Genomic DNA, 13,409 nt, shown 5'->3' with positions numbered 1-13,409 from the left:
CAAAAGGCAACCCATTAAAAACTGGCCCTTGAAGGACCTGGCAAAAGTTCAGTTTCAGATTTAAACTTATTTCTCAAATAGTACAGCATGTCCACATAACAGCTATTCAAAAGAACAAACGTTCTGTTACAATTGCCACTCTCTTTACCAAGGACTAACAAAAACAAAAAAAAGGTCTTCAATGAGGTATATGGTCACTTTATAGTGAGCATTGTTAATTGAGTAGAAAGTGTGTTTTAAATAACTCCAGCTAATTATGCACTCACTCCGTCTTATCTTTAAAACTCAGGAAAACGTAAACCAACTGCTTTTTTTGGCCACACTCTTTTCACACTTTCAAAGGAAGAACATATTCATCACCTACCTACAAATTTGTTTAAGAAAAGAGCAGCAGGAATATGCAAAGCTAATTGTGTCTGACAGTGGAAAGAGAAGCAGTTCAGTAAATCATCAGTTCTAACCCCCCCTTTAAAGTGATGCTTCAGTAGAACTATGGACGATGCAAGATTTCACTATGCTATGCCATGTATTCGTGCTACAACACACTCTCTTTGTGATGGTGTATATTTACAGCAAAGCACTTACCTTTCGTACAATACTGTCTTCTACATTGGACTTCTTATTGCTGCCTTGTTTGCCCATGAGAGTAATCTCTAACTGACAAAATGGCTTGGGTAAGATATCACACTGCGTGAAGAATTTACGCCACTCTACAATATAGGCTTTCAGTAATGCAGTATCATCTTGGTGGCTCAGCACTCTCTGAAAGAAGAGATGGCTCAAAATATTATCATCTTTATTTATTAAGTTTCTATACCACCCTTCATCCGAAGATCACGGGTACAGTATAAAAACAGATACAGTTTAAAAACACACACGAGTATTTCCAATGCCTACCACCAATGCAGCTATTGATTCTTTTTTTTAAAAAAGGTTATGCCATACATAACACAGAGAACTCTGATGTTACAAATGCAAACTTGTAAAAAAGCTACAAGATGACAATCGCCCAACATCTGCACAGTACACACTACCCTATCCAGGGAGATTTGGATTAGGAGACCCAACATGTTTGTGGTTATTCTCAGTTCTGTATGCAAAGTTGAGCTGCCTGTGAGAAAATACACTTTTGAGATATCAGGAGAAAAGAATCTACTTGTTGACAAGTTGAAAACTTACTGCTTGTGCTTGTTTAATAAAATCAAGGATATCTTCTTTCAAAGCCTGGTGTATTTTTGCTGGGCCTTTATCATCCCACAAGCAAACGCCATGCACATCCCTAGAAAATATATACATTCAGTCAGGTCAAGATAATACTAAACTGTATAGCTGAAATTTCAGTTTAAGTGGCCACTTGATAATAATGTGCCCAGAAAACCTATATACAGTCTTCAAAAAACCCCAGTTAAATGTCAACAATATAGTGCCTACCCAAAGCTGGGAAAAGTGGGACCAAGCATTACTTTGTCCATTAGGCTGTCCTAAATAGACATATCAGCATATACAAATCTGTACATGCAATATTAATGTCTGAAGTCAAATAATTCACAGTAGAAAAAAGAATCTGGCACTTTATCATTCATTTACAAAGTCCACTGTTACAGAGTATGCCTAACCAAAATTGCTGTCCTGGGAAACAGAACTATTTCCAGGTGGAGAAACACCATCTCCCCGGAAAAAAATGGAACCGTTTTAACGAGGCACACATAAAGAAAGGGCTGCGCTTAGTGCTAGATCACATACTTTTGTAAACGTCCCAGGTTCAGCGCCAGGCTTCCCCAGTTGAAGGTGTTTTGGTAATAAGTCTAAGACAGCCCTGAATTAGACCCTGAAGAGCTGCTACTGGTCATAATTAGGTTAACAACCAGCGGTTTGTTAGCAAAAGCTGCTCTCCTGAGATGTTCTGACAATCTCACATACCCCAGGTGCTCATCACCTTCTTCCTTCTGGACTTCCAGCAATATGAGGTAGTGAGATGAAGGCATAGGAAAGCAAATAAAGAAGAAAAGCCCTTCTATCACTCGCCGAGCCAGATATCAATCTGGTTTCCCTGCAAAATGGCTTAAAAATGGAGAATATTTGTCTCTGCTCTCACTTAGGCACTCCAGCGTGTCTCTTCCCTGATTTCAAGTATCAAAAAGAAACTGGATTTTCTAACATGTCTCTTTGGAGAGAGGGAGAGGGAGAGGGTTTGGCCACTCACCCGCCTTTAAGATTACCCCACTGATAAAACCAGCCGACAACCATTTATACAGATGCTATATAAGCCATTAGTATGACTCCATATATATAGAAGCTCTTTATGTCCTTATTCGAAACTATCAGATCTGGAGCTTAGCAAACCGATGAGTTGTATCCAACTAAGGTTTACTCACAGTAGACCTATTAAAATTAATGAACATAAGTTAGTCATGTCCATTAATTTCAATGTGTGTACTCAGAGTAGGACTACATCTACTTCAACTTAATCTGCCACCCATGTGACTGCCAAATCCTCTACGGAGTCACTTTATGGCAATCTGTCTTGCAAAGATGTCTCAAATGATGTTTCACCTTTGCAAGAGCTGGTGATGAAATTCTCAAAACTTCTTGCCACCGATTGCTTGCCCCTTCCCTCTCAAGTTTGCCACACTATTTTAATTCCACTTAGGAAAGGGTCACCTTCATCCGCTCATTCTAAGCACACATCAAGAGAGAGAAATCATATTAGGGCAAGCCCACAAGCTTACCTAAGAGCAGCGAGGCCCTCTGGTCAGCAAGTATGGTGTGTTACACACTCAAGTAAGCTCACTTGCATACAAGGCATGGGTACCATCTCTCCTATGAACATATGACTGCCCATGCATGTGTCTCCATCCTCCAACCTCCCAATCTTCATCTCTCAGCTCAAGGAGCATCGGCCGGAGGGGTGGGGTGGGGGAGAGAATGTCAGGAAAAGGCTTAACAGCAACTCCCTTTTTTGGCAAGAGCAACTTGAGGAGGAATTCTATAGGTTACTGGAGTGAGCCCTGATAGCCAGGGGCTCGCTAGTTCAAGTGACCATTACAGCCCAGGAAGCAAGCCCCGTCTACTGCTAGTCTTTAGAAGGAAAAACCCTGTCAACAAAAAATGGAACAAATGTTCTTTAAAAAAGGGTATGTGTGTTCCATAAATACCTCCTGAAATCCATTTGTGTGTGTGTGCATATTTTGTAAATGCAGCACTGCTAAAAGCTGCTATTAGCTTCGGAAATTGCTCTTTTCAGCATATTTTCAGCTCTGAGTAAAGGACTGATTAGAATTTAGACTTCTGTTGATAGAATAGCAATAGGTTGTGCTATATAAAAATAACTGTCCAATCATCTTATCAGAGAAAAATTGCTTGAATGTGGAACCTATGAGCACAGTACATCAATACATAACAGTTTAAGTAAATGATAATCCCAAATAAATCACTTCATTACCATTCTAATTTTCAAAGTCAATTGCTAGCTATCTTGAAAACAAATGCGTATCCTAAGTAAGAAGTCTATTACAGGGTCTTTCCTTAAACAACTGTTTCAACAAGATATTACAAACCATTACCATTGTTCTATTACCCAAGAATTACAAATGATACACACTACTTACGAAAATAGATCAAACCACTGCTGTTTCGTGACAGATTCCTGGCGCAAAAGCTTCAGAACAATGGGGCGCATGAAATCCCATTTGTCTTCAAACTGAAGTGAACCTTTATTCTTCAAGAAAGAAGACAGCATACTTTAAATACAGGTCAAATAAGCATTAATCTTGCAGCCCAATCCTATATATGTTTATTCTGAATCCAGTCCATTTTGCTCATTGGGGCTTCCAATTACATGTGCACTTGAGTCCACCTGTAGTCAAATAGATCAACTAGACAACCACTTCTTTAAATAACTCATTGCATCTTACCCTGTGAAGTTTCATGATCACACAGTGTTATCTGCAATCCTCAGGGGAACAAACTTAGTAGAAATCACAGCACACATTGGTTTTCCCAGGTTCAGACTTCAAACATATTGAACTAGCCATGTTTTTAAAATGTCCCAATGAGAGATTCATCTCCTATCCCCCTAAGTTGTATATGATACTCCAGCAGGTACATTTAAGTAATAGTCCAGAACGTAAACAAGAAAGAAGCTTGTCATGAGCCACAAAAAGGGGAGACAATGAAAAACTGACAAAATGTATTTTCATTGTTTTATTTATCTGCATTGTGCTGGAGGTTTTCAAACACCACTCTAACCTTATAGCACTAAGGATATGGACTACCTTATGCAGCACATTTTAAACTTGGAAGCAGATTCTGAAGTACAAAATTCTTCAGATACATCCAGGTGAGGTATGTGTACTCTGTAATCCAACTGATATCCAACAAAAGAAGGTTTGGGTCCATTTAAACACATCTGAACACAGTGCTCTATCGCTCTCAGTCTAACATATTCAGTGTGTCAATATTGCTGTTTTGTTGCAAAAAGGTACGGTAGGAGGAAAAATACATGCAAATATACTTGACACTTAAAATGTGCCTGCACTGAACCCTTTTCACAAATTCTCATGTTCTTGCTTCCTAAGTCAACATCAAAGCTGATAAAGAAACACACACAAAAATTATTCTCCTTCAAACCAATGATAGAGCTACAGTGGAAAGACCACATCTACCCTGTGATCAGGCAAAGCCTATTACAATGGAGACAGTGCATGCAAACTGAGAGGGACACAAATCCATGTGAGAAAACACTGTGTGCAGATCCAAATGACACACTGCACTAACCCAGACATTCATTCAATCAAAGCGAAAGGACTAGGTATTCAAGTTGACTAACAATGATTATTTTGATATGTTGCCATACTAGGAGTTTGGATTCTTAAGCACTGAAAAATTAAATGCAACGATATATCATGAGCCTCAGAAATTCAAAGATCTCTGCTGGATCAGAGTGAAGGCTTGTTTCCCACAGTGGCCATCACCAGACGCTCATGGGAAGCCCATAAGGGCAATTGCTCTCTCCCGCTGTTGTTCTCCAGAGACTGGCGTCCAGTTTAAGAGAAGGGTTAAGACATTCACAAATTTTCCATATTTAGACGGGAGAGGAACAGGAAATTGTACGGCATTCATCCAATTTCTGCACCATGCAAGAAGCAAACACATTGTGCGTTCAAACATATTGTGCTCACTTACAACTTAGGCTCTATTTGCCCAAACTTTCCTTTGATCTTTTTACTAAGCATGTGCTTCATGACTTGCCTTTAACTGGTTACTTACATAGAGACTTTAAAAGATAGTTGTCTTTATGAGGATAATGATTTTCACAAAATTGAAATGCCAGACACTTGTAATATAACTTCCTTTACTATTCTAGGTGCATTTAAATGAGTGAGAAAAAGCAGACACTTCATTTCAGGGTCGTGGGTTCAAGCCCATGTTGGGTAAAAGATTTCAGCATTGCAAGGGGTCCCTTCCACATGGTCCCTTCCAACTCAACAATTATATGATTCTATGGCATCTTACGGGAGAGCAAAAATGGCCTCAAATGAAGGGAAATGGAACTGGTGCAACTTGACTGTTCCTCAACAGTTCTCTTCAGATATAGCTAGCTTATGGAGCAAGCTGGTTGCATTTAATGTATCAACATGGAGAAAACCCATGCTAAATTTCAGACAATTTGAACAAATTGCCTGGATTTTAATAACACAGAGAATGTTCTGCATTTACAATGGTATAAAGTTTCATTACCTATCCACCTTAACTGTACTGGCACAATTATGCCTATATAACAAGTTGCCATTGCCTCATTCCACACAGCAGTAATACAAAGGGACAAAAGGGAAGAATTCTAGCCAGTCTTCTAGCACAGCATGGCAGGCAAAATTTTAGCTTTTTACCTTAAGCTACTGCAGGTAGCCTATTGTGACATGTTGTAGAACCTCAGACTCTGAATACCTTCTGCAAACATCTTTTGTCCCCATCCACTCCAGTCTCTCTCATAGGTAGCGGAGAACAGCAGCCCTCCACCCCACCCCAGGCAAGTTGATTTGCAGTCTTTTCTAGGAAGAGTGACACTAGCACATAAGGCACATCTACACACACACTCTCTCTCTCTATATATATATTATTCTACATTATTATTATTAGTAGTAGTAGTATATTTTAGAACGTGGTTTGTCTCAATGCATTCAGATGCTGCTTGGAATATCATCACCAAATCTGATGGATCCCAAGATGGAGGAGAGTTTTCGTTTATGTTTGGAAATCACTGCAGGCCATTTTGAATCAAAATGGTAGACAGAACCATTTCAACCTACACCAGTTTGGACACATTTGAAGATAGTGGGAGTGGGAGGTGGTGCTGTTGTCAGTGGAAGTGCCATGACCCTGCAACACAATGAACTGGGACACCTTGGGGGGAAATGATATCGGTGAGGGGTGGGCAGGCATGCCTGGCACAGCAGTCAAGTACATACAGCAGCAGTGCAGGAGCCACCCATCAAGGGTACAAGTCTGCTGGCTGCAGAGGTTTGCTTCACCAGTGGGTTCCCTGCAAGGAACACGATGGTGAAGCAGCACCCACCCACTAGGCTTTAATTCTCTTGCTCTCTGCAGTGTCTGTGGGGTGGAGGGGAGGTACAATGTCTCCTTGCCCTGCCCCGCTCCTGACTGTATAGGAATTTTTAAAACCCTAAATAAGCATTAGTCCTGTAGCCAAAATGATTGGGGCTCAGGTCCAGTTTGGGTGTCACTCGGGTTGGGGCTGATCTGGGCTCTGAGATCAGGCCAATGAGGGTGTGTGCACTCACCTAAAAACAAATTATCCATTTATAAAACTCAGTAATTCTTGGTTTCATAAAATTTCTGAGCAACACTGGGTACTATCAGCTAGTAGTTAACATTTTCATCCAGATACATATTGCTGGGGTGAACAAATTCACTATGTATATTGGCAGAGAATTTAAGAGGAACTGTTACTCAGATGTTGAGCAGATGCCAGAAGCTACTCTGATACTAAGAAAACATTTTATCTACCCATTTTATATACCCATGACAGCATCATATGTTGTGGTTATTCATGGGAGCCTTGTATACTAAATACTAAGAATTTACTGATGTTATAGGAATCATATATCTCCATTGATTACTAGGGTTCACATGGCTTTTTATCACTGTATTTGTTCTAGGAGCCAACATTATAGATGCCTGAAACATGAAAAATAAGCCCAAAGACTGCTTTAATATGGCTTCATTGCAAATCAATAGAATTCTGGTCCTACTGTTACAACACATTAGCATCTGTTTTATTGCTGCATTTTATTGCCGAAGTCAGAACTTAGGGAGTTTAGCAGGCGGTGGCGGTAGATAGGAAAGTGACAACTGCCTAATTTACAAGACTGACTTGGGCTAGGAGATGGAGTCAAGAAGCAATGACTGGGCGACATAGGAAATCAGGGGTTATAGAGAGGCTGGGACAAGTGATGATGGCTGCTACAGACTGCACCAGAGTGAGGACCCTAGGAGAGAGAAAGAAGCCACAATATATTTGTATTGTGGCTTATTCAGACATCACTGCACTGTTGTCAATGAGACATACTCCTATGTAAATGAATACCAATTCAGCCTATAGCTGTTAGCCATATGAACACTGTCCATAATGCATTCACTTAGGCCTGGGCATCTTAACAAACCTCAGAGATCCAGCACTTGGTAGCCAATCTCAAATACCTGCCTCAGGCCTAAAGAAGGAAAGGAGATGGATTTCACCACCAGATGGAGAGGGAGGCAAAGACCAGTGGTAAGGCAGGGAATGAGGGAGGCAAAAGGACAGAAAGCCAAAAGGGAAGTTCATGACTGGGCATATTTGTCCCTTTTGTATACTTATAGCTTCTGAGTAGGAAGGAAGGGCTGATCTGCACTTGTGAGGCTGGGTGCATGTTCTCCGTAACAAGGTGAAGAAAAGGGGACTAAGTTAGAAAAACAGCCAATGGTTATTTATTTAACTTCTTGTTTCTCCTGCCCTGGTCAGAGCAAAAGAACGAACTGATCTGACCTGGCTCCTGCAGACTAAGCCAAGAACCTGCCTGTGTTCAATAGAAAGACAAGAAGAAAAAATGGCTCTAGAAAGAGAGCGAGAAGTGCCTGTCTGCTAGCAGAAAGAACGGGAGAACTCCAACTAGATGGTGACGTGTAGGGAGAAACAGTGTCTTTACCATACCTAGTTTAATAGCTCAGCCTATTCCAAAGCCACATGGTAACATTTACAGGTAACTGGGAAGCAGTTCAGAGGTTGGGCTTTATTTGCCAAGAATGCTATTGTGCACGGATGGCAAACTTCTGTACTCTCTGGGGCAATTAAAGTTCTTCAGACTTTAAAGAGCCAGTGCCATTAAAGCCTACCATACATGGTATGGCTCTATTACTAAGTTGACATCCCCCAGCACATACACTCAGATGGGGTGTCTTCATCATCACTGTTACTACAGATAAACTAATGTGTAGTTGCTCTAGAAGTACATGCTCTAGAAAAGGGAGTTTGACAGATGGATTACAGCCATCATGGCCTCGACATTTCAATTTGGTATCACTATATATTTCTTGGAAGACTTCTGAGGTAAGTGCCTCTTTCTAAAAGCAGCCTCATATTTCACTTCATAATCCCAGTCCTATCAAAAGTAAGATCAAAAGCATAAATATTTCAACCTGCTTGATCTTAGGTTTGCATGTACTTAATTTTAATGTTGGAGATGTTTTTAGAGTATTGTTTCAAGAAGAAAACACTGTACTTCTACATGGGCACTATTTTACATCCCTTCTCTTGGTTATACATACCTACAAATTCGGACAAGGGCAAAACTTAAACCTCTTTCATAATTTTCAGAAAACAGTGAAAACTGAAATTTCACCTTCACGAAACAACCTATTCTGATTATATTTTAACTTCAAAGTATCTGAATTATCTGCTGGATAAATGGCATTCATTTCTCCAGTTATGAATATCTTGATGTGTACAGGAAAAAGGCATAGGTTAACTTTCACAAGAGTATACTTTCTCCTGAAAGTTATTACAATAATTTTACAAATCTATTTATCAACAAGAGGTAGAAAAGTAAGTCTGTTGTCCTCTCTCAACCTATCATTTGACAGCAACATGATCAGGGGACAAGAGTTATCAAATAAGTCACTTAATACAATAACACTTTTTCAATGGTTTGGGCTTGTACATTTTGCATAAAGCAAATAGGTTTTGGCTACTGTATTTTTATTTTGCTATAGCAAAATAGCTTATAACGTTCTCACATGTTTTATCTCATATTTAGGAATTTTTTGCTGTATTTTTGTTTTAAACTAGAGATTTAAGTTATATTAGAAGCATAAACATTTAATAAGCAAATAATAAAATATACCTATATGTTCTACAACCTCTTACAGCAGTGTTTAGCTTAAAACAAGTTCACCAGACATCAATTTTCAAAAAAGCTAGTGCCAACCTGCTTAATGCATAACACCCAAGCCTAGTGATTAAATGACAATTTGTTACAATACCTATCAGGAATGGAAAACATTCTAAATTTCTTTATTTCAGTCTCAGAGTTTGGGGACAAAAATCAAATTTAATGGGTCTGCCACACATAAGAATGGGGGGAGGGGAAAAATCTGTATTGGAGATTTCTCCAGCCCTACCCTCAATTATTGCCACTTTGCTATATCCCAGGAAGGGCTAAGGCTGTATCCTCCAGATGTTGTTGGACTAGAACTCCCACCACTCCAGGCCACTGACTATGCTTGCTGTGGCTGTTGATAGTTCACAATTTCCAGAGGGTCCCACACTGGCTACCCTCTGCTATTCACAAACACACACAATCTTGCACACACACAAGCTGCTACATCTGTGCGTTTTAAGAATACTCTCCCCCCACATACTCACTTCCACTACCACCCTTCCTGCACTATTTTCCTTTGACAGCTTTACTCCTTTTGAGATTTTCTTTTTTTCAGCATCTCCAATTCTCAACTCAATTACAATACTGAGCACTTGTTTTTCTTTTATGTCCCCAAACACACTCACCCACTCACTGCCTATGCTCCTGATTTGTTATCTAATCTGTTTCCTAGCTCCAGTCCTTCTGTTCCTAGCCTGAGTTTTACCTGCCTTCTACAGCTTACCCATCCTCTGCTTTCAGTTTAATTAATGAAAGGGATGAAAGGATCCCAAACGTGGAGTGTAAGAGGACATTAAGGTTTGTAGTATTTCATCACCCTTCTCAGTCCATGCTTCCATTTGAAGATGGGATTCATTTACATCAGAACAAACTAGTGTTCAGAAGCAAAAGGCTGGCAGTTCTTGTAGGATACATGGAGTTCAAGGGGAAAGGGAAAAAGATAGCAACTGGGAAGCAGATGTTAACTGCCCTGAGATCTTTTGATGAAGGGCAGTGTATAACTCAAATAAATAAATAAATAATCATAATAAATGTGCAAAGGCAGGTAAGCACCTCCAGCAGAAAATTTTGGATATGATTAAGGGGAACAAAGTGGCTGACAACAAATCTGATGGGGGGGGGGGGGCAAAATCCAGTGAGAAGTTGTCCTGCATATGCCCCACTGAAAACCCTTGATGGTTGGAGGAGGGGGGTGGAGGCTGGGGTGCGGAGAATACATTTAGGACCACCATGTCTTAGAGCACTTGTCATTTTCCTCAAATGCTGTTTCTTCCCCTGCCTTCGCCCTGCAATACACAGGGGCTGAAATCGAGAAAAACCTTGTGAAGGGAATGCAACGCTCCCTTCAACTTATAAGATGCGCCCACACAGAGATGCACACAGGTTAAGTCGGATGTGCTCCACCCTAGTTTAGAAAAATGAGACATAGCCCAAAACAGGAGTCTGTTGCATTTTTGTTCACTTTCAGCCTTTCGGTGCAGGCTTCCAACCTTCAGGCTCACGGCTCTCCGCCTTCCTACCATGTAACCCTAACCCTGGCAGTCGGGTCTCTCTTTAGGCAGGCACCCAGAAGCCGATATGTTTTGCCTATGATATCTCTGCTTTGTTACGGCGGCGCTGCAATAAGCCAACGGGGGTGTTTAACTGCATCCTCCCGAGATCCAGAGCAAACTTGTCGGAAGTGCTCCTCGGTTCTTTGAAAAAAACACCACACCACACACACAGCACAGCAATATATATATATATATATATATATATATATATATATATATATATATATATCAAAGCACATTACATTTACACACACACAAACATATATATATATGTAAATGTGCTGTGATATATATATATATATATATATATCCCTCCCTCTCCTTATCAGCCAGGCAGCTCCTCCCCACATATCACCCAACCCCCAAAGGCCGGAGGTTCCCTCAGGCAGGCAAGCCGCCCAACCAGGCCGGGGGTTGCCTCTCTCTCACCTTTAACAGATTAGACGTCGCCATGTTCCCCACAAAACACACAACACACAGAGAGAAACAGGCGCCCTTGCGGGGCCTTCACAAGCCGGCGGCGGCGGCGGCAGCTGCTCCCCCGTCGTCCGGGGCTGGTTCTTCAGGCTGGGGCCGCTTTACATGGTCTCGGCCGCCCCGCGCGGGACGGAACCGTGTGGGGAGCCTCGGCTCGGCGTCCACCCGGCCCCCTCAGCCGCTGGGCGACGGGCTCCTGGCGGCTCCCCTGCCTCGGGTCTCAGCGCCTCATGGCGGAACCAGCCCAGACAGCGGGAGACTCCGGGCACTGGAGGAGGAGGAGGAGGAGGAGGAGGCGGCGGTAGCAGCGGCAGCGGCCCGGCTCCTCGCGAGGGGCTGGGCGAGCCCACATGATGCGGCGCCGAGGAGCCGGATGGCCCGCCGCCGAGAGGGGAGAGCGGCTCTGGCCCACAGCGGCCCCTGCAGGGCGGAGGCCGCGCCTGCCTCGCCACGATCTTGGACGGAGCGCAGGCCTCGACGGTGTTCCCTCATGGTGTGGCGAAGGCTGCCAGCTCAACGTGTGCGTGTGTGTGTGTTGCTGTGGCAGCATCGTTTTTATTCGCACACCGCCTTTCCATGTTCCTAGGCGACTTACCAGCATCGTCATAATACAGTGGTAGCTTGGTTCTCAAACATAAATCCGTTCCAAAACCAAAGTGGTCCAAAACCAAGGTGCGCTTTCCCACAGGAAGTAATGCAAAATGGATTAATCCGTTCCAGACTTTTAAAAGCAACCCCTAAAACAGCAATTTAACATGAATTTTACTATCTAAGGAGACCACTGATCCATAAATGAAAGCAATACACAATGTAGTAAAGGTAAAGGGACCCCTGACCATTAGGTCCAGTCGCGGCCGACTCTGGGGTTGCGGCGCTCATCTCGCTTTATTGGCCAAGGGAGCCGGCGTACAGCTTCCAAGTCATGTGGCCAGCATGACTAAGCGGCTTCTGGTGAACCAGAGCAGCACATGGAAACGCCGCTTACCTTCCCGCCGGAGCGGTACCTATTTATCTACTTGCACTTTGACGTGCTTTCGAACTGCTAGGTTGGCAGGAGCTGGGACCGAGCAATGGGAGCTCTCCCCGTCGCAGGGATTCAAACTGCTGACCTTCTGATCAGCAAGTCCTAGGCTCTGTGGTTTAACCCACAGTGCCACATGCGTCCCTTAAACAATGTAGTGCAGTCATGCAATCAAACAATCAATAGCTGAGCTGGGTTGCACACAGTCACAAAAACAAAAAGAGCCGCAAAAATGCAAAATAAATAGCAAAAACAGACAGACCTCAGTGTAACACTCAAAACGGAAGTGTGGCACTCAAATCAGAAGTGTAACACTCAAAATGGAGCATGTTTGGCTTCCAAAAAAAGTTCGCAAACTGGAACACATATTTCCAGGTTTGCAGTGTTTAGGTTCCAAGTTGTTTGACTACCAAGGTGTTTGAGAACCAAGGTACCACTGTAGTCATAATCTTATTTATATGTACCCCTGCCCATCTGACTGTGTTGCCCCCAGCCATTCTGGTTGGCTTACAACATACATAAAAGCAAAATAAAACATTACACTTATAATAATAATAATAATAATAGATTTGCCCACAACTGTGAACATAGCAAAAAAAATATATGTACTCATAGAGTTGGAAGGGGTCCCAAGCGTCATCTAGTCCAACCCCTTGCAATGCAGGAATCTCAGCTAAATAAAACCATAGAATCTTAGAGTCAGAAGGGACCCCAAGAGTATAGTCAGTTATAAGCAATAAATATAACACCTCAAAAAACACATGGCCAAATCAGAACAATTTCCACCTATATCATCATCAGATCTAGAAAATAAAAATACAAAAGGTTAATGTCCATAACAGCAGCAACAATGGTATCTGAAGAAGTGTGCATGCACATGAAAGCTTATGCCAATAACAAACCTAGTTGGTCTCTAAGGTGCTA

The 13,409-nt window shown here is 42.0% G+C and overlaps 1 protein-coding gene across 3 annotated transcripts in view; it reads right to left on the bottom strand.

Annotated features, from left to right (window-relative positions):
• CUL5 (cullin 5) overlaps positions 1–11,886 on the bottom strand; it is a 33,349-nt gene extending 21,463 nt beyond the window's left edge. The window contains exons 1-4 of one of the 3 annotated variants that reach the window (XM_083438849.1): positions 11,417–11,886; positions 3,609–3,718; positions 1,180–1,279; positions 586–762 (exon numbers count right to left, since the gene is read on the bottom strand). In XM_083438849.1, the coding sequence (XP_083294975.1) occupies positions 586–762; positions 1,180–1,279; positions 3,609–3,718; positions 11,417–11,440 (411 nt within the window). In that variant the 5' untranslated portion in view covers positions 11,441–11,886. Of the gene's footprint in view, positions 1–585; positions 763–1,179; positions 1,280–2,729; positions 3,719–11,416 lie in introns of all 3 variants that reach the window. The other 2 variants (XM_083438851.1, XM_083438850.1) reach the window with 2 other exon arrangements.
• Between the last annotated feature and the right edge of the window lie 1,523 nt (positions 11,887–13,409).

Source organism: Podarcis tiliguerta, assembly GCF_965153285.1.
Source record: "Podarcis tiliguerta genome assembly, chromosome: 4".
NCBI classification, from domain to species: Eukaryota; Metazoa; Chordata; class Lepidosauria; order Squamata; family Lacertidae; genus Podarcis; species Podarcis tiliguerta.
This window is presented reverse-complemented; position numbering and strand designations above follow the sequence as displayed.